The sequence below is a fragment of the Amblyomma americanum genome, chromosome 9, assembly GCF_052857255.1.
Source record: "Amblyomma americanum isolate KBUSLIRL-KWMA chromosome 9, ASM5285725v1, whole genome shotgun sequence".
Taxonomy (NCBI): domain Eukaryota; kingdom Metazoa; phylum Arthropoda; class Arachnida; order Ixodida; family Ixodidae; genus Amblyomma; species Amblyomma americanum.
This window is the reverse complement of record NC_135505.1, coordinates 150,310,275-150,330,095: the sequence shown is the minus strand read 5'-3', so window position 1 is coordinate 150,330,095 and position 19,821 is coordinate 150,310,275. Positions and strand designations below refer to the sequence as shown.

The window sequence follows — 19,821 nt, the reverse complement described above, 5'->3', positions numbered from 1 at the left end:
TCACTGCATTTCATGTGCAAACGCTGCGGAGTTTGCTCAGCGCTTTGATGCGTAAGTACAGAAAACATGGAAAGCAGTGGAGGGTGAAGGGAAGTGGGATTTGGAATCTGGGCTGCAGCGCGGATGGAAGGGATGGGACAGTTAGTCTCTTTCTTTGTAGTAATAGCAGTATCAGTTTGAGTTTAAAGAATTTCTTGCTACAGAGAGCAGTGGGCCCCGGGAAAGAAAAGCCAACAACAACATCCTGAAACAGTGGCGCCATTGGCCACATGCAAGCAAGAAAGGCGTACATAAACTTAAGGCATTATTCACAATCTCTGGATGAACAGCGGTGGTGAACAGCGGCCGGCGGAAATAGGAAGACAGGGAGAGGATAGGAAGGGAGTGCACAGAAGTGAGAAATAGCAAAAAAGTGGAGGGGAGAGGTTTATACGCTATTCACAATGTTTACAAAAATCAAAAAGGTGAACGTTTTTTGTTCGCTTTGCCAGGTTTACGCAGCTTTGCAACCGGAAGAGCGCTGTAAATTAAATATGCAATAACATGGCTAAAAAAAGGTGCCAATGATAGCAAGAAGACATCATGAGTGCAATATACAAAATCACATATTTACATATTTTACTCAACGCAGACTGGGGTCAGCACACTGGAAGGAGCCGTTATATACGGGTGGTTCCCGTACATGGTCCAAAAAATGAACAAACTTCCACACGTTCCTTGACACGAAACCAAATATATCGGTGGTGAAATTTTAGACCACAGAGGCTGAGCAGTTTAGCCGGCAGTAAAGTTCGCCACAGTTACTTAATTTCTGATATTATATTCAGCTTGTAATGTGCTAAAGACGCACAGAATGTTCTCGTTGTAATATAAGATATAGCAACTTCAAATAGCTCAGTGGTAGCTTTAGTAAGGACTGCACTGCAGCTGTGCCAGCTTCGATCATCCCGCACCTGAAGCTCTCCCGCAGCGGTTGTTTGCATGGCGTGCCTAAGTTCGTTTAGTCGCGGTCCCTGTGAACACACTTAAGATGCACATCTCGCGGTTCAGAGGTCGCAACTTTTCTATTAGATGGCGCTGCGGCCGCTTGTGGAGAAGGGGTTTGTACATGACTTCGCCCAGCTGATGGTAATGAGAAGCGGCTACTCAGGGGTCTGAGTGCTATATTCGCCCGATGCCTAACGAGGGAAGCAGCTCTGCGGTATCGTATCGAAGGCAGTAAATACAGGCTGTCAGTGCAGTCTGTTTGCGCGGGACACAAAGAAATGTGCGAAATACTGTGGGGTGGAGCAAGCAGCCACAATAAAAACTTGAACGTTTTACTTCGTAGAATAACTACATTCCATGGGCACTATATCTATGCTATTGCCGTAAAAAAAAAAAAACACTTAACAAGGACATTTTCGACACAGCCTTATCTGGCGTACAAAGTAGTAGTATTCTGAACAGAAAAAAAAAAACTACCGATGCGCCATTTGTCACTACATGGGTCGAGCGAACACTGCTCAGAAGGGATCAATATTTATATTAAGGAGCCTTGCTGTATAATATTTCCCACATATAGCTAGATAGCGATTGTTTTCAACATCTTAATCAAAGCGCGTCACACGGACCATGGCGCAGTGTCCGCAAAGGCGCTGAGCAGTTTAGCCGGCAGTAAAGTTTTCCACCGTTATTTCCCGCACTATTCAGTTTGTCTCCGAGCAGCGGCCAGGAAACTCCCGCCACATTTGGCTTCAGGCTGCGAACTGCTCTGCTATACGCGATAAAAAAAAAAAAGAAGCTGGGTGCGGGCGGCCGAAGCACAAGAAAGACGACGGAGATGGCGCTGATGATAAGGTGCCACGCATAGCACAGCCCTAGAGGAAGGGGCACTTGGGCTCCACGTTGAGGCGGTCGTGGGTGCGGCACGAGAAGGCGTCCGAGAACTCGGGCATGTTGGCCACCGGCACGTGGCACCGGTAGCGGGGCCACAGGTAGCCCACCTCCTCCCGGCTGGTGCACGTGAGCAGGCAGAGGCGCATGAAGAACACGCGGTCGTGCAGGCGCCGCTCGCGGGTGCGCGACACGCGGGCTCGGTACTTGAGCCGGTACCTGCGCCAGCAGCCCTCTTAAATTCGACGCTTGCCGCTCTTGCCTCGAGCTAGAATGGTCCCACTGGAGTACCAAGGGCCTTTGGCAATGCGGGCGCTGATCTCAGAGGAACCAGCGCAAAAAGAACAACGGACAAGAAACGAGGAGGCCGACACGGACAGAAGCGCTGAACTTTCAACTTTATTCCGGAAGAATTATTACAACGCATTTGTACAGTAACCTGTCAGAGGCAACGACGCACAAGCAGAGCAAAACAATAATTGCCTCTGACATGTTACTGTGTAAATACATTGCAATAATTCTTCCGAAATAAAGTTGAAAGTTCAGCGCTTCTGTCCATGTCGGCCTCCTTGTTTCTTGTACGTTGTTCGTTTTGCGCTGGTTCCTCTGAGATCATGGGCTACCAACTAGCACAACAAGTTTTGCTGAAAGCGGGCGCGAGATAAAACCTCGTGATAAAACCGTACGAAAAGGGATGGTGTAGGTAGGTATATAGTCTTGATTATACTACTGCTTGTCTTTATGCGTTAACTATGCCTGTAAAGGCGACGAAAGGGTCGGCAAGCCAGACAAAAGAAAAGTGTCCGTAAAGAGGTTGTGCTCTGAACACACCAGTGCTGTACTTTTCTTCAATACAGGAAACAATAACCCTCCGTAGATTCTTTGGAGCCGACACGTGTCGAGGTACCGAAGCTAACTGTGATGACTGTTGAAATAAATACCCGCAGCTACCAAAGAATAGCAGCAAATATTAAGCTTTCTGTTCGTTTTGGGGCTCTTTAGGCTTCATTAATAGAGAATTTTACCCTCTTAGAAAGCGATTCGCAGTGCTTTCTGCTATGAACTTCCTATTTATTAGCTTTCAGCAGCCAGTTACCATATGTTTAGGCCAGACGAAGTGCCCCACGACACTTTTTTAGGCTTTAGAAATATCATTCATTGCTCACTGAACTTCTAAAGGTCAACTGCACCATGTGTTTCAAATCGTTTAACACCGATTTCGTTCTCGAAAGCCACGAACGATGCGACAATGCGGTTTGTGCAGGTGGATTCCCCAGAACAGCGGGAAGTATGTACGTAATAGAGCTCTACATTTAAGCGATCAATTTACTAAATTTAACTCACCAACTTTTGATTTTTGACTTTATGGGGCAAAATTATATAGCCAAATCGAAGGCCATCCACATGGCAGGTGAACTCAGCATTAAATTGTCCTTAATAGGTAATGTGGATCCAAATATCGAATGTTAGATATACGCATTTGGAGGCTTTGAGTTGAATTCCTCTCATTACACATTTATAAAATGGTGTCGCTCGAATTTCTAATGCAGCAAATGCAGACGCCATTTGTGTATTTTACGACGCAGAAGCAACTGATTTCCGTGACGAGATTACGCGCAGCGACAATTTTATGTCTAATGCGAGGAAGTCAACTCAAGTAGCATTCAAATCTGTATTTCGATGCTCGATATTGGGATTACAATTCCCAAATTTGCCGACCTTCAATTTCTCAATATGCTCTTGCCTCCTAAAATAAAAAGCAAAAATTGTTTACTTATATTTAACCAACTGTTGATAAATAAATAAATAAATAAATAAATAAACAAATAAATAAATAAATATGGCGCTTTATCAGGTGAATAATGTCCGCCATGCTGTAGAATCCACATTCACAAAACGTTATGCATCGCTCATGGCTTTTCAAATAAAACTGTGTTTTGAATAATTTAAAACAATAGGTATATATTAGCACAGCCTTTTCTGTCAGTGAGCTAGCACGCATTAACACGAGGCTTCAAGCGCCGAAGGTGCATTGAGGAACTGCTCGTTAAAGTCGACGACCGCCTGACGGCGGCGTCCATGGAAGTTAAGTTATCCGCTGTGTTGGTAGTCGTGAGTGGCCACAGCCTACGGAAAATACACAGCGCACGCACGCACCATGATGCTGGAGACATCAGTGGTTTGAGCACAAAAAAAAGGCGCTCTTCATAGAGAAGTTGCTAACAGGCACATCGAGCTAAGCCAATGGGATACTTATTTTGAACCGAATTATGATGGAATTCATAAGATTTGTGAAAACTTCAAAGTGGTCGCTGTCCCTATATACCTACCCCTCTCCAGCGCGCTAGAAAAAAAGGTGCATAATTTGTACGCATGCCTTCCGATTCGCGGCGGTTTTAAATTAAAGTGACTGTTTGAATTGTTTTGTAGTTTCTTGAAGCTTTCAGCCCTACTCTGCTTCTTTACGATTCTAAGCTATGCTGTTTTTATTTGTGTGATGGTTCGTGCAGTTTTTCTATCGTCTTTTTACGCCACTAGTCTCTTGGTTCACGCTGCTGCTGATGTGTTAACTTTGCCTTCACTATCCCTAAAATCCAGAGCTTCAGGTGTCTCCTTGGTATCTCGACGTATGCCTTATACTACACTGCCCCCCGCCGGCCACGTAGGCGTCATCTTCAAGCCCTGTGGAGGGATGTTCCCGGCACCTGTTGAACGCAATGCGCGCTGCCCTCGCCCAGAGGAACACCTGGTTCCTCTGCTCGTCGATGAAGGCGGAAGTGGAGTTGCTGAGTCGCCGGTACTGCTCCTCGTAGCAGCGGCTCGCCTCGTCGTAGTTGTGCACCGTCTGGTCGGTCCACCAGAGCTCCTCGATGCCGCTGGCCGACAGGCGCGACCCCTTGCGGCCCACGGCGCTGCTCAGCGCCATTGCCACCAGCACGCCCAGGGTGCCGTAGTTGAAGGGCTCGCCCACGCCCTCCGGGTAGAAGAGCGGCGGCCGCGTCAGCAGCGTTGGCATGAACAGCTCGGCGCCGCTGCGCAGGCTCCACTGCTTCAGGTAGTCCACGTCGCCCACCAGCTGCAGCCTGCGCCAAGAGGTCTTTGCACGCGCCGATCGCCCATCCCCGATATCGTCGCCACCAGACAGCTGCAGTCAGTACTGCAGGGCTTTCTGCACATTTTTATGCGACAGCGTGGGGGCCTGGCCAGAGCAAAAAGCGGGGGTGGTCCGTCCGGCTTGTCCAGAAATTTCCTATTTGGCTGTGGGGGGTAGCAGTGACGTCATTAGTAACGTCAACAGAGCGGAGAAATCTCACTGGGCCGATATCGGCAGTCTGTTCTTTTTCTGGCCTGTTAAAAACGGGACAAGACACTCACTTGCCGTACAGACCGTACTCCTCCTTGCCCACGTCTCGTCGCAGTGCCGTGTCGAGCTGGGCCGTCTCGATGTAGCTGTTGACGAAGTCGTCGGGCGGTCTGCTCAGCTTGGAGTAGTTCACCTGGCGACTCACGGTGGCTGCCAAGTCCGTGATGTTGGGGTTCACCGCAATCAGGCGCACGTTTTTCACCTGCGGCAACATCACTTTCGCCTGATTGTTGTCCGACAGAGGGGGCACGCAAAACATTTCCTGAAAACTTCAGGCCATAGACTTCGACCCTGAATGCACGCATACGTAATCTCGCCGCAAATTAAAAAAAAAAAACATGCACCCGTATAGCATTACTCTCACCTCATACGGATTCTGACAGTGGCAAATATCACAAAGATCAGAGAAGATAATATTACAAAAAGCAAGAAAGCGACCCAGCAAAGCAAAGCGATGAGCCAAGCAGGCTAAACACATGCTTTCGCACGCTTACAAGGTTGAAATACATTAAAACCTTGCCACTTTTTTCTTCGTTTTTTTGCGTTATCGCGTTCTTTCCTTGGAAAGGGGAGGAAGGAGTGTCACGGAGGCTTGGAGGCACTCGTGGCTCTCCCCTCCTGAGATAAGCGGGGTTGTCGACTCCAGGCATTAACTCCCCAGGGCCGTGTTTACAGTAGAACACGTTCTTGGGCAAGTTGGTTCACAGCTTGAGTAGATGAAGCACACAGAAATACAAAAATACCCCATCGCTGGTCATCCATAAGAATGAAAGTATATTTTTAGGTAAGTTCAGAAAGATTTGAATCACTCTTGTTCCCCCCTCTGTAGTATCCTTCCCCTCGCACTAGTCATTTACCTGTTTGTCACATTTTGTTTTTGTCTCCCTTTCCACCACGCCTTCCTCTTGGCTATAAATAAGCCGCTCTCGAATTCAATAAACAGTTGCAAGTAGCGCCGGTCTCGTGTCTTTCTTTTCCTTTGGTTGGTTGGTAACAACTTTACTTAAAAGTCCTGCAGAGCTTTCGCCGACCGGGCCTTAGAGACCCACGTGGGGACGTCGAGGTGTTGCCTCGCCGTCGCCTCGCGTGCCTGCTGGACGGCCCATAGTGTGTCACCGAGGCTGGGGCTGCGCAAGGCAGCGGCCCACCGCGGCGGGAGGGTTCCGGAGTTAGCACCGTCAGGGTTTTTGCCACAGTCCCAGAGCATGTGGGGTAAAGTTGCTATAGCAGTGTGGCAGACCTTGCCATATATTCGTAGGGTATGTTCCGGTGTAGAGTCTGTGGTATTGTGCCGGGTTGGGGTACGTGAGCGTCTTCAGTTGTCTGAGGGCCACCGCGTGCGCCCTTTCCAGCTTGTCGTTGGGCGGAGGGAAGGTTCGGCGGGCCAGGCAGAGGGCCTTGGTAATTTCGTTGTAGCTGGTCAAACAGTCTTTGGTGCTGTATTTTTGTGCGCTTCATCTACTCAAACCTTGTTTACAGCGCCTCGTCGTTCGCTTAACCGAGTTGTGCGGCCACACTTTTTCACCATACCCGAGGTTCAATGCCATTGCCCAATGCATATTTTCACGGTAGACCCGCCCTCGTTCGTACTAAGCGAAAGCTTGTTACACCGCTGCCTTTTTAAGTAGGCTCGACTGTATTGCGAAAAACACGCAAGCATATTTACACGAGAAAGCACAAGACAAAGCCACCACAATAAACAGCACTTCGAATGTGCGCCCCCGGTCAGTAAAATTTAGTTAACGTCCTGTTTTGTGTAGCATCTGCAAATTCTCGAAAGCAAATGCAGCCTAACTATCCGAATATCGGCACAAGCGGAGGCCAGCGATGAGGGCTCGCCTTATCGATGGCCTCCAGGCGCGACGGCAGCTCCAGCCAGGTGGCCAGCTTCATGTGGTCGACGACGCCGTCGAGGATGTCGTCGTACAGCTTGCGGCTGGCGTCCACCGCCGACACGTTGACAGTCAGGTTGGCCACCAGCGAGGGCCACGTGTAGAAGAGGATCTGGCGCGTCGTGTTCAGGCACATGGTGACCACGTCACGCGCGTTCTGCTGCTCGTAGCGGCGGAAGAAGTCGAAGCGCAGAATCTCCATCACCACTTGCACCGTGACGTAGGCACTCGCGTTGGTCAGACCGCCGCCTAACACCAGGCCCATCACTTCCCTGCGAGGAGAAAGGGGGGCACTGCACCAGCGGCGGCTACGCTGCGTGTTGTGTTGGTTTTTAGGGTGCATAAGCAGTAAGGCTATCATGCTCCAAACGCAGGGTCTGAATGTGTGTCTCTTGTGTTAAATGCACTAAAATGCCAAAATATACAGTTTGCTTAGGACATTTACATATTTTATAAACTTAAATGTACAGAACAAATTAACAAGAGCATCTTCACCTAGAAGAAGCGTTGCATGAAAAGAGATGTCTTCATTGTAAAGCAGAGTAAAATGTCATTTCTCGCTGTCTCAACTTTTGTGCGCGAGACTAAAACGCGGTTTACTCCGAACTCGTCTCCGGATGTTTCACATAGGTGCTTGTATTGCATTGGCATTATGATGAAGTCATTTGTTAAGATGTGTGCGCCAGAAAAAGCGCTTTCATTGCTGAACATTTTGGCATTCAAGTCGGCAGATTACTTCCTCGTTCACAGTGATTCCAACTCGTGCCGTTGATAACATCGAGAGCCGTGGAATTTTCCGCTGATTTTCAATGTTCTCCGATTCCCTCCCCGCTGTGCGACAGAAGTGCTCTATTGGCAACTAAACGAAAGTTACCCGGCTGTCAAGCGCGTAGTCTCTCTCTTCTGTTGCATGTAACAATATGTCACCTGGCATCACCACACTGTGGTTTCTTGAAGGAGCCAGAGGTGGCGATCATCGTCAACAGCTTAACTATTCCACCGCAGAACAAAAACCTCGCTCATATCCCTCCGATTAACCCTATATCCTCTGCCAGCTCCGGCCGCTAAACCCCGCAAATTTCCTGAACTCATCCTTCCAACTGACTTTTTCTCGTCCCCACAGCGCTTGTATTCTTTCGGAATTCATCCAATTGCCCCATGGGCTCATCAATTACGATGCCTCTGAATGACACGCCCTCCCCATGCCGGTTTATTTTTTCATGATTTCAAACAGGACGCCGTTAACTGAATTCGGAATTCGTTCTCTTACCAATTCTCCTCTATTCCCTCCTCTTATAGTTACACCTATCCTTTCACTTTGCATAGCTCGCTCAGTTGTCCTAAATTTAGGTTCAACCTTTTTTGCTAACCTCTTCTATTCCGTCCCGTAAGTGAGCACTGGCAAGATACAACTGTTGTGTTCTTTCTTGTACGGTGGTTATACCTGTCTGAATATTTTCATTTTCTAGCTTGTATTATATCTTTCCTCTGTGAAGGTAGCTTCTTTGATAATCCGTCGATCTAGGCCACCTTGCCCTGAATGTTCCTTTACGTTCAAAAGACCAGACAGACCTCAACAAATCATTTGCGAACGTGAGTACACAACCACGCCACGGTCCCTTGAAAAGGCGCGTGCTTGCCTGATCTGTTCGAAGCCCGTGACGAGTATCTCGGAGTCCTCCTTCTGCCAGTGGCGCGGTGACACGTCATGGTTGATGCGCTCGAGCCACACTTGAGGCGTCGTGTCTTGGTGAACCTTCCCCAGATCGGAGAAGTTCCCAGACTTTGTGCGCGACGGCTTGGCGAACTTCGCCTCCACGCTGCGGTCGATGGTGTCGACGTAGCGAAAGCTTCCTTCCAGCGCCGACCGGTGCCCGATGACCTGCGCTCAGGTCGAGGAGGGGAATGATCGCCGCTGTTGCGGATTTCGTACGAACGATACACTGTGCCTAAAGGAGCATTCTGACGCTAAAACAGTCGCCAGCGCGGAGCTCACCTGCAGCACTTCCCTCAGGTAGTCGTGGTAGATGCGCTCGTTCGACACGGGGGTGGCCTTGTACCGCAGAGAGCTGCCTTTGCTCATATGCAGAAGATCTGCGTCGCCGACCTGGCCCATAAGCAACCGACAATTTGGTTGACCAATGAGTTAATCGTTCTACTAAACAATCAATACTCATCCTTACTAGGTCTAATCTTGTAACCACTCCCCTCTGATGTCTCTAGCCAATAATCAGTACAACCAATAAAAGCTGTCGCGGTGGGTCCGTGTTAATGGTCTTCAGCTGCTGACCAGATTTTGATCGCAGCGGTCGCATTTCGGTGGAGGCGAAATGCTAGCGGCCCGTGTACTGTGTGATGTCAGTACACGCCAAGGAAACCAAGGTAGTCGAAATTATCTGAAGTCGCTTTGAGATGTTCAAACCCCATACACCTATAAACCCACCGTGCACAACGAATGAATCGGACCCCAAATGAATTGCAAAAAGCGATGTTCGCACAAGCCACCAATAATTGGCGCTAATTCTCGCTGACTGCAATAGCCGAACATTTTCTTATTGAGGTAAGCGAGAAGCAATGCAAGCGAATAAATTTGTTGGCGAGCGTATAGCTCACAGACATTCAGAGTGCACTTTGAGATTAAAAAAGAACGAAGTAAATACTCAGGCGCATAACGGCAAGTGTAGCGTGCGAGCGCGCAGAAGAAGCGGAGGAAGCGGCGGTGGCCCTCACCCTCACGGATCCGACGTGCACCACAGTTCTCTGCGACTCGCGACAAACGGTCAAAAACTTCGCCAAAGGATGGATCTCACAGACAGCGGCCCGAATTCTGAGCAATCAAAAAGTCCAGTGGGAGGAAGCTTTTCAAACCAGAATCCAGTGGTTCCCGGCGCACATGGGAGAAGTATCGAACACATATCGCAACCGAAACGAGACGACACACGCCAAGGCACGCGAGCTCGCGAACCGCGCCGGCGACCATCGTCCATGGGACAACACCAAAGACTGTTTGACCAGCTACAACGAAATTACCAAGGCCCTCTGCCTGACCCGCCGAACCTTCCCTCCGCCCAACGACAAGCTGGACAGAGCGCACGCGGTGGCCCTCAGACAATTGCAGACGCTCACGTACCCCAACCCGGCACAATACCACAGACTCTACCCCGGAACATACCCGACGAATATATGCAAGGTCTGCCACACTGCTCTAGCAACTTTACCCCACATGCTCTGGGACTGTGGCAAAAACCCTGACGGTGCTAACTCCGGAACCCTCCCGCCGCGGTGGGCCGCTGCCTTGCGCAGCCCCAGCCTCGGTGACACACTATGGGCCGTCCAGCAGGCACGCGAGGCGACGGCGAGGCAACACCTCGGCGTTCCCACGTGGGAGACCTAAGGCCCCGTCGGCGAAAGCTCTGCAGGTCTTTTAAATAAAGTTGTTACCAACCAAGCAAATGCTCAGGCCGAACAAAAATCATTTATTTCACGCTAAAGCAAAACGCAGTACATTATCCTGCCGTCCTGACCTTGGTAAATGTCAGCTCGAAGACAGTGATGATTCCTCGGCTGATGGCCAAGTGAATCATCTGGCTGATGAGCTCCTGGGCGCTGGAGCCTGAGACCCAGCGGGCAGCGTCTGTCCTCTCGAACACGTCGCGCACCTGATCGGGCACCGATCGCCGCGTGGTCATGAAGCGGTAGCAGCTGGCATACACCGCATGCAGCAGGTGCACTCCGTTGGCATCGGCCGCCGGGCGCCGACCGGCGTCCAGCAGGCTGCGGTTCACGCTGCTCCAGAAGGCGTCTGCGAGCGCCAGAACAGTCAATGAGAGCAAGAAAAAGGCCTAAAGAATATCTCCCCTTCACTATTATGCTGGCGTTAACTACACGAGGCCAAGGACTGCGTAAGCATTTCCGAGATTTTTTTACGGCATGAGCCCTTATATGCAGCCCACCTCAAGCCCTCACGTGGACGAAGCCCGTCCAAGGTGACCGATCAAACCGGCCAGGAGAAAAAGATGGGAAAACGAGAAATGTGTACAACAGCTGTATCTTACCGCTACTCACCTACGGGGCAGAGACGTGGAAGCTAACGAAAAGGGTTCAGCTTAAGGACAACGCAGTTAGCCAAGGAAAGAAAAAGGATAGGTGTAACGCTAAGAGACCGGAAGCGGGCAGAGTGGGTGAGGAAACAAACGCGGGTTAATGACATCCTAGTCAAAATCAAGAGGAAGAAAGGGGCTTGGGCAGGGCATGCAATACGAAGGCAAGATAACCACTGGTCCCTAAGGGTAAAGGAGTGGACTCCAAGAGAAGGTAAGCGTAGCAGGGGGCGGCAGAAGGTTAGGTGGCCGGATGAGATTAAGTAGTTTGCAGGCATAGGGTGGGCGCAGCAGGAAAAGGACAGCGTTAATTGGAGAGACATGAGAGAGGCCTATTCTCTGCAGCGGGTGTAGTCACGCTGATGATGATGATTATTAGTCCTATCAAGGGAAACGTAACGGTATATAAGTGAAAGAGAGTGGGAGCCCGGACCATAGGAGCCATGCCGGGCTTAAAGCCAAAACAAAATAAATGAAAAGGACGCTCGTCACGCTCGTGCTTGCGAGGCTCGCCGTTGACAAAACCCATTTGTGCTCACCGCCGAGTGAAGCTAACAATACACATGCTCTGGTCACACGCAGTTGGAAGACGAATTGCATGTTCTCGCCGATGAGCCTTCACCGGTGTCGAGGATTCCTGCGATTGCGGATTGCGACATTCAAAGCTTACTTTTGTAAAACGGAACTGTCGTTCGTGCTTCACGGCAAACAGAATGATACTAGCAGCTGAGAGAAAATATGCTCGCTAGAATATTCACTAAATAATAGCTCCTGGTCAAAAATTGTGGCCCCTATTCTTTCGCAGTAGACCCATTCGGGCTAGGCGTGTGCTGTTTTGTAGCTTGGGTTGGCAGTGGGAGAGAAACCCACCCTTGAGGTCTTCGATGAAGGATAGCGCAAATGCACGGTGATGGGACCAGGAGTGGCAGACGTAGTCGTAGAAGTCGTTGCACGGGTCCACGCTCTCGAGGAGGTGCTCCTTGAGGTAGGCGGCAGCCTCGCGGCACTCCGTCGTGTAGCAGTCGTACCTGGACACGGAATCCGTTGCGCTCAAGGAACGCGTCGGAGTGAAGCTATCCGCGTTTGTTTCTGGCCCTTAAAACCTCGCTCGGGAAGATTTCGCGCGCCTGCCCGTACGCGGCGGAGGAAAAGGCGTACCATTCGCGGTACTGTCCCGACAGGTAGATCCCATAGATGCTGGCAGCGAAGAAGAGCACCACAAAAATGGCTGCCATGGCAGTGATGACTATCGCTTGCCTCGAGATTCCGCGAGACTGGCGGACCGCCTCCACGTTGCGCACGTTGCCCAGCAGCTGCAGGATGTCTGCGAGAGGTCGGGACTTCACAGCATAAACAGCTGCTCTGTGGGAAGTATCTAGCTCCGCTGTACACCCTCTTTTTGCGTTTGTGCGAACGGCTTTAGAGCCTGGCTCTTAGCCGACCATTCCTAGTTCGTGGCTTCAGCATTCCTCATATAAAAGCAATGAGACAGGCACGTTGCAACGCGTTCTCGCAGGGAGCCACAAACGCATGAGAGGACGCCGCAACCGGGCAAGGGTTGCACCGCGCCGCTCTGCACCACTGATATTAACTTGTGAAATAAGGCGCTATATTGACTCACACAAAAAGACAGGACAACAAGCACAGGCGTTCGTTCAGCGCAGCGCAATATTAGAGGCCTTGTGCAATGATTCACAGGGTACGCTTAAAGGTATTTAAGTGGCATCCAAGTTTTCTGCCTCAATATATCGCAAAATCAAGCTGCGCTCAAATTTCGCATACATTTGGGAGCGCTGTAGCCGGCGTTAATTTTTTTCCCGCTAGCTTGACATACACAGAATAAGTATCGGGTTTCACAAATTTGGCTAAGTTTTTGCTCATTTCCGCCGCTAAACACAATGTCACGGCCAGAGGTCACTGGGTTAAACCAGTAAATTCACCACAATGCGTTGAGGTAGAGTTCCGCCAACATTACAATCGGCTTGATGTAGTACAGCAAGTACAGCAGTTAGATCTATGGGGTTCTGCCCGAAACCGGTAAATGAGCTTGAGTTGAAACAGTGAGAGGCCACTCGCCTTCTTTGCCGAGGAAGACCTGTCCCTCCAGCAGGTGCGGCGCGAAGCGGAACACCCTGGCGGCTGCCCCCGGCTTCACGAGTCCCTCCTCGCCCGGGTGGAACATGGGCCGTCGGCCCTTCTTCGAGCGTCCCTTGGCCATCGCGGCCCGCGGAAGTGCTGGACGCCGTTGCTACGGTCTTCTCGGTGGCGAGGCGAGGCACCGCTCCGAATGGGCGCTTCTTCTTCTCTGTCTCGGCGCGTGGAACGCGCCAGGCGTGCATCATGCGCCTATTCCTCTTTTCTTTTCTCACACTGTGTGCTAAGGAGGAGCAGGCCTCGAAGAACGAAGCCGTTCGCCACACAGGCCTCTAGGCGCGGAGCCCCCTACTCCCTCCCGGGTCCGCGTACCTGAGTTGGGAAGGTAGGGGTGCCTCCTATATCGGTGGACAATAAAGTTTTTTCTCTCTCTTTTAATGCGAAAGCATTACTTCGCTATGTCGGCGAGGTCGTGTTCGCAAAACGTTTCGGCAGCCGTTGCGCCGTTCTCATAAAAGTTAAAATCAAACGAATAATTGCAATCAATAGAGGATAATGCGAGGGTGATGTTCGACAAAATTTGGTGTCGATAGGATGATTAGTTAATTAATTAGAGGCAAAAATGTCGAAAAACCTTCGAAATAGCGCGGACATCGATATGAGTGGATGGGAAAACAACCGTGGACGGCATTAATAGTGCAGGCATGGGCAAAGGAGTGGAAAAGAGTTTGAAATGGATTGCAATGTGTTTGATGAATGATAATTTATCGAACAAAAAAGTTTGACTGGCGTAGAGTAATTAATTAGAAGCAAAAGTCGTCGGATGGCCGAATAGGATGGACAGGATTATAGTAGGTGAACGGGAAAACAGCAATGGCGCCAAATTACAAATACCAAAATGTGTGATTCAGGTGAAAACAGGATATAATCAAAGTAAATGAGATTAAGTAATGTGATTTATTAAAGAAAAAACTGATACAATGACTGTAAACGCAGTGGCGGCGAACCAGCGCGGCTGTCATGGTAGCACATGCTTTCGCATTCTTACACATAAGCAGTTTTTGGGCTCCATAAGAATGGAACGCGAGACCGGGACACTAGGTGCTGTCAGAAGTCCGTGCTTATCTGCGACCTCCTGGGCTCGCTCGATTACCTGACGCTGAACGGCCAGGCACGAGCTGAGCAGTGCGGCTTCCCATTGTCCTGGAGTAAATAAATAATAGGGGTGGGCGAAATTGCATCTCAGGGATATGGATCTGTACGGGCCCGGGGTATACGTATCTCTGTCACAAAAGAATTCACTTTTCTGCAGTACGCTCGGCTACTGATCCGGAGTTCCCGGATTCGAACCCGACCGCGGCGGCTGCGTTTTTATGGAGGCAAAATGCTAAGGCGCCCGTGTGCTGTGCGATGTCAGTGCACGTTAAAGATCCCCAGGTGGTCGAAATTATTCCGGAGCCCTCCTCTACGGCACCTCTTTCTTCCTTTCTTCTTTCACTCCCTCCTTTATTCCTTCCGTTACGGCGCGGTTCAGGTGTCCAACGATATATGAGACAGATACTGCGCCATTTCCTTTCCCCAAAAAACCATTATTATTATTATTATTCACATGCAATTACATTGCACAGAGCACGAGCGCCGTTTATATTAATGCGACAGCGTTATGGCTCCCGTCCTAAAGAAAATGGTTATTGTTAGCAAAAAATCGGCTAGGGTAGAGTGGCTGAGGTGACCACTCTATCCACCCAGGTTGGCCGTGCTATGGCCAGCCTGTGGACAACTTGGGCCACAAGATTCTGCTTGGCCTCGCGCAACCACCAAATGGTCGAAAAATGAGCCGCTCACTCGACTTTGTGACATCGTCCTAGGACAAGTGACCTTGTGCTGTAATCTCAACCTGCCCAATGCATTGTGAGCAAACTGCCCACCGTCCCAGGTGGCAGTCAAACTAGTGTTTGGTCGTGAGAGGTTGATCGGGAAGTGCAACCTGGGTCTCACGAGACCCAACAGCACCTGCCATCGCAGGGCAGTGGCGCATCGCTTAAACGCTGCACCACTGCGCCAGGAGTGGCATACGAGGGCTCCTAGAGAGCTATGAACGCAATGTCGAGATTGGCCGACTCCGCACGTATGGGAATTTACCCATTAACGCTATCGCTTCATAGCCTTAGGTGCAGCTTATGTGTCTCCTCCAATGCTTTCTTGGCTCTATCGAAACGCGACCACCGCGCACATCGGGCAATTAGCCATAATATGGAGGCGCGCTCAAGCATCCCTCCGCGGTAACAATTCGGCACGTACGCTGCTGCTCCAGGACTTGCAGGAGGCGATTGAGGGAAGGCGAGAAGGGTTAACAACGCACCGGTAAATACTAGAACACCATGGGCTAAGCTAAGGGTTTAGATCAAACGCACAGAAACGCGAAGCAAAGAGGAGCAGGTCACCGTATGTAGACTAAAAACTAAAAACGTGCCATTCAGCCTGCGGACATCATCGTCATCATTAAAAACTAATATCTTCCCACATATAAACCTCTTGCAAAAGGTATCTCCCTATATATACACACGAGAATGAATGTTTATTCTGAGTTGAGCACCCCAATCGATACTGTACATTATGGGTGTGTGAGGGAAATAACTCTACCACTACAAAAAATTTAACACTTCAGCAAAGCGGGTAAATGCTGACCAGCTCGGACCCAGAGAACAAGAGAAAACTGCCTCGAAGAGACAGGGAGGTGGCAGATACAGAGGAGGTCCCAGACTAAAGGACTCACGGGCCCAGGGCACCTCGAATAGGTTGAATTATGGGTTATGGGGGCTTAACGTCCCAAAGCGACTCAGACCATGAGGGACGCCGTAGTGAAGGGCGCCGGAAATTTCGACCACCTGGGGTTCTTTAACGTGCACTGACATCGCACAGTACACGGGCCTCTAGAATTTCGCCTCCATCGAAATTCAGCCGCTACGGCCGGGATCGAACCCGCGTCTTTCGGGTCAGCAGCCGAACGCCATAACCACTGAGCCACCGCGGCGGGTTGCACCTCGATAATAGTTCTATTCATTCATTCATTCATTCATTCATTCATTCATTCATTCATTCATTCATTCATTCATTCATTCATTCATTCGACCGGGACTGAACCCGCGTCATCGGGATCAGCAACCTCAAAAGATATGCAGGAGGGAGTGAAGAAAGGACGAAAGAGAGGCTGTAGTGAAGAGCCACTATTAACTGTGACCACTTGGGTTTTTTTTTAACGTGCACTGACAAGGCGCAGCATGTGGTGGGCACATTTTACATTTCGCCTACGTCGAAACGCGGCAGCAAATTCATCCGACGTCCTTATGAGCAGCGGGACTACACGGCAGAAGACAGAAGGCCGGATTTCACCCCGCATTCTCGTGATCAGCCTCTGAATACTGTACAAGATGCTGTCGCAGAGACAGTGAGCTTGGACGGCACATATACCTATAACGCGGACATAAAACTAGCCAAGAACGATCTCACTGTGCGGCATTTGGTATCTGGAAAGTGCATCGTACTGTTTAGATTTGGTGACATTTAAAACGTTAAAATGTCATCCACCAGCACGTGCACTCTCCTTTGAAGTGAACTCTAGCACCATGTAGTGCCCTTATGTGTGCACCGTAACAGGAAGAAATGAGGAAAGATGCGCTGCAGGCTGTGCCAGAAACTTCGCGGAATAGTCGTTAATAATTACTGTCGCAAAGTAGCCGCCTGAACCCAGCCATGATTTCCTCGGCGGAGCTGGCGGCGCAGCTATCAAACATTCAAGCCCGTTCCGACGCTGGCAAAGCCAGCAGGCTTAAGAAGTGCAGGCGCAGTGTTTTTCAGAAGTGCGCTTCCAGCGCTCCTCCCCGGCCGCCTAAGGGGGGGGGGGGGGGAAGGGAGTTTAATGTCATTGAAATTCAGCGCACGCGCCTTCTTCGGCAGTAGCTTCAAGAGTCCTGTCCACCTTCCTTCGATATTGAACACACAGACCCACCTGCGGGCGGACAATGGTCCGTGTCGGTGAAGAGAAAAGAAGACAGAACTCAAACGATATAGACGGCGTGATCTTTCAGGAACTCTTCAGTTCTCCTTTCCGTTCCTTCTCACTGTCTCCGGTCATGTTCTGAGCAAGTAACCTACGTCATGTATCTCGAGGACAGGGGGTTTGTGTAGGTCTAATGAACGAATTAATGTCTTCGAATGCCTGTTTACGTCATTGTAACTGTCTGCCTTTTGGTACCAATAACCTGCCTGTTGTCTTGCGTGCTTTGTACGCCCATCTATGTTAAACCCATCAAACCCGTTCAATACCACTTTAACACTCTGCACGTTTAGTTATCAAGTGCGCTTCAAGTGCACTTTACAAAACAGTAAAACTCTTGCTTCGGCTAGTTGGTTCATAATTGAAGATGTGATGAAAACGGCGGGACGAACAACGCTGGACAAAAGTAGGACACACAGGACACGCTGGTCCTGTCCTGTGTGTTCTACTTTTGTCCTGCATGGTTCGTCGCGGCGTTTTCGTTACATCTTTTAGGAAAAAGAACACCTACTAGAGACATCGCACGCGCGCTATTCCACGGCATTAACTCTTTTTAATTACATCACAGTGCGCGAATCAGTGAGTGACAGGCCGTATGTCTCCTATGTATTCGTTGGCCTTTTTCTTTTAGCGCTGTTTTACAATACTTCCATAATGCACCGAAATGCCTAAATGTAAGCTTTCGCGGGGAATATACTTCTTTTAGTTGTTCTAGCCATTAATTGTGACATGACTTATATGCAGAGCACCGCTCTGGCTCACCCACTCGCATAGTCGCTTAACCCCCATCTAGAACTGAGAAATGACACGGCGGAAATTCTGGGTTCGCAGATTGCACGAGGCAGAAGCACCGAGCTCCATTCCACGGTATATAGACGTGTCCGTGTTTCCTTGCTTCCGTCCCATTATTCTACCGCGCTCGTTTTTTCAAACATTCGCAGTATCTAGAGTCTGGCGTTGCGGCGACAGAGTGTAAAAAAGAAAATCACGCCCGCCAGGCCGCGAAAGAAGACGGAATTGAGAAAGCAGATTTTGCGACGCACGCACCTTTCGCTTGCGGCCGCGTTTCCGGCGACCGACGTATACGGGGAAAGAGAACCAACACGATGTCTGGTGGCCTACGGCCGCCGCCTGGCAGCAGTGACGTTTCTTTTACTGCCGCCGTCGATTTTCCTTTCCGAATTCGAGTGCGATCAGTGTGGGCGTCAAAGCGGCACTAGGCGGCACGAAACGCTCGCTCCCACCGCAACGAAACCGAACTGCGTGCTGAGCCTGTTGGTCCTGGCAGAACACCGGCGTATCAAGAGGCCGACGGCGGCGTGGCTGTAGCGACAGGTTTACAGTATTTCTATCTACTTCTTTATTCGCTCGATACCACTCAAGAACTAAGCGGCAAGCTTTCCTCAGAGGGCTCCCTGCAACCTGTGGCGTCGACCGGCGACAGTGTGTGTCCTTCTGGCCCTGTGTCTCGTCATTTCGCTGTTAGAACATGACTATCGAACTCGCCCCGCAATTCAGGCTTCCGACCTATCGTCCTGACGTCACAGTTAGTCGCTTTTCACCGCCCAGTCATTTGCGAAGCCGTAGCAGGCTGGCGTAAGACGCCTGGCGCTAACGAGGCACGAGCGAGCTTTCTGGCCCTGTCTGCGTTACCCCGCCGGCTGCACCATGCGCAGCTCTGCTGGTCCGTCTGAAACTGCAGGAGAAGTTCGTCGTGCCATGCTCCGACGTTTTGCAAACCAACGAAAACTGTACTGCGAGCACATGTGTGCGCATCCTTTCCGCGGACCTCTTCCCAGCTATCACCGCCAAGCGTCATGAACCGTCGCAGCCAACCCAGGAGACCACGCTGACCAGACAATGTTGTGGGCGTTGTTTTGCACTGTGCGGCACCTGTGGCTTCGAAGTTCGCTGTGCTTGTGCTCTGCAGGTAAGCGCCATTTGATTCATCTCTTTTGTTTCTGTCCAATTCCGACTCGCCATCTAAAGGACTGTTTCTCCCCTGTACCTGATCCAGGGTATCGCCGTGTGTTTTAACGTGCCACGTTGCTGTGTGTGCAAGGGCACTGTTCTTGCAGAAAGCTCTCACTTGACTCGCAACGAGAGCGAGTTTCATCTTCGTAATGACATTTCTTCACATACCGAAGGAGAGGAAATAAAAAGAATCTTGAAGTGTGCTTAAAGCAAGCCGCTACTGTCTTAGCAACCATTTCGTAGAGAGAGGTTGGGCAGATGGTTCTTCAACAAGAGAGAGGGAAAGTGAACAAAGGAGGGGAAAGCGTCAGGGTGCTTGCCAACGTTTCGTCAAGAGTACTTGTCTTCGTAGGGGCGTAAACGAAGAGAAGTCCTGTGCGGATTTTCAAGTTTTCTTTTTTTTTTTGGGGGGGGGGGGGAGTGAAGAAACCAAGAGGGACTAGTGAGCAGGGCTGGTTCCGTGTG

At 50.2% G+C, this 19,821-nt stretch overlaps 1 protein-coding gene across 1 annotated transcript; it reads right to left on the bottom strand.

The window, feature by feature from the left end:
* Positions 1 to 1,510: 1,510 nt before the first annotated feature.
* Positions 1,511 to 13,514, bottom strand: LOC144103788 (neprilysin-1-like). The gene is made up of 10 exons (XM_077636441.1): positions 13,308 to 13,514; positions 12,390 to 12,555; positions 12,102 to 12,259; positions 10,656 to 10,933; positions 9,128 to 9,238; positions 8,772 to 9,013; positions 7,079 to 7,403; positions 5,251 to 5,462; positions 4,581 to 4,958; positions 1,511 to 2,094 (listed from the first exon to the last, which is right to left on the bottom strand). Exons 1-10 carry the CDS (start codon positions 13,447 to 13,449, stop codon positions 1,860 to 1,862), a joined length of 2,247 nt encoding a protein of 748 aa, XP_077492567.1. The 5' UTR covers positions 13,450 to 13,514; the 3' UTR covers positions 1,511 to 1,859.
* Positions 13,515 to 19,821: the final 6,307 nt, after the last annotated feature.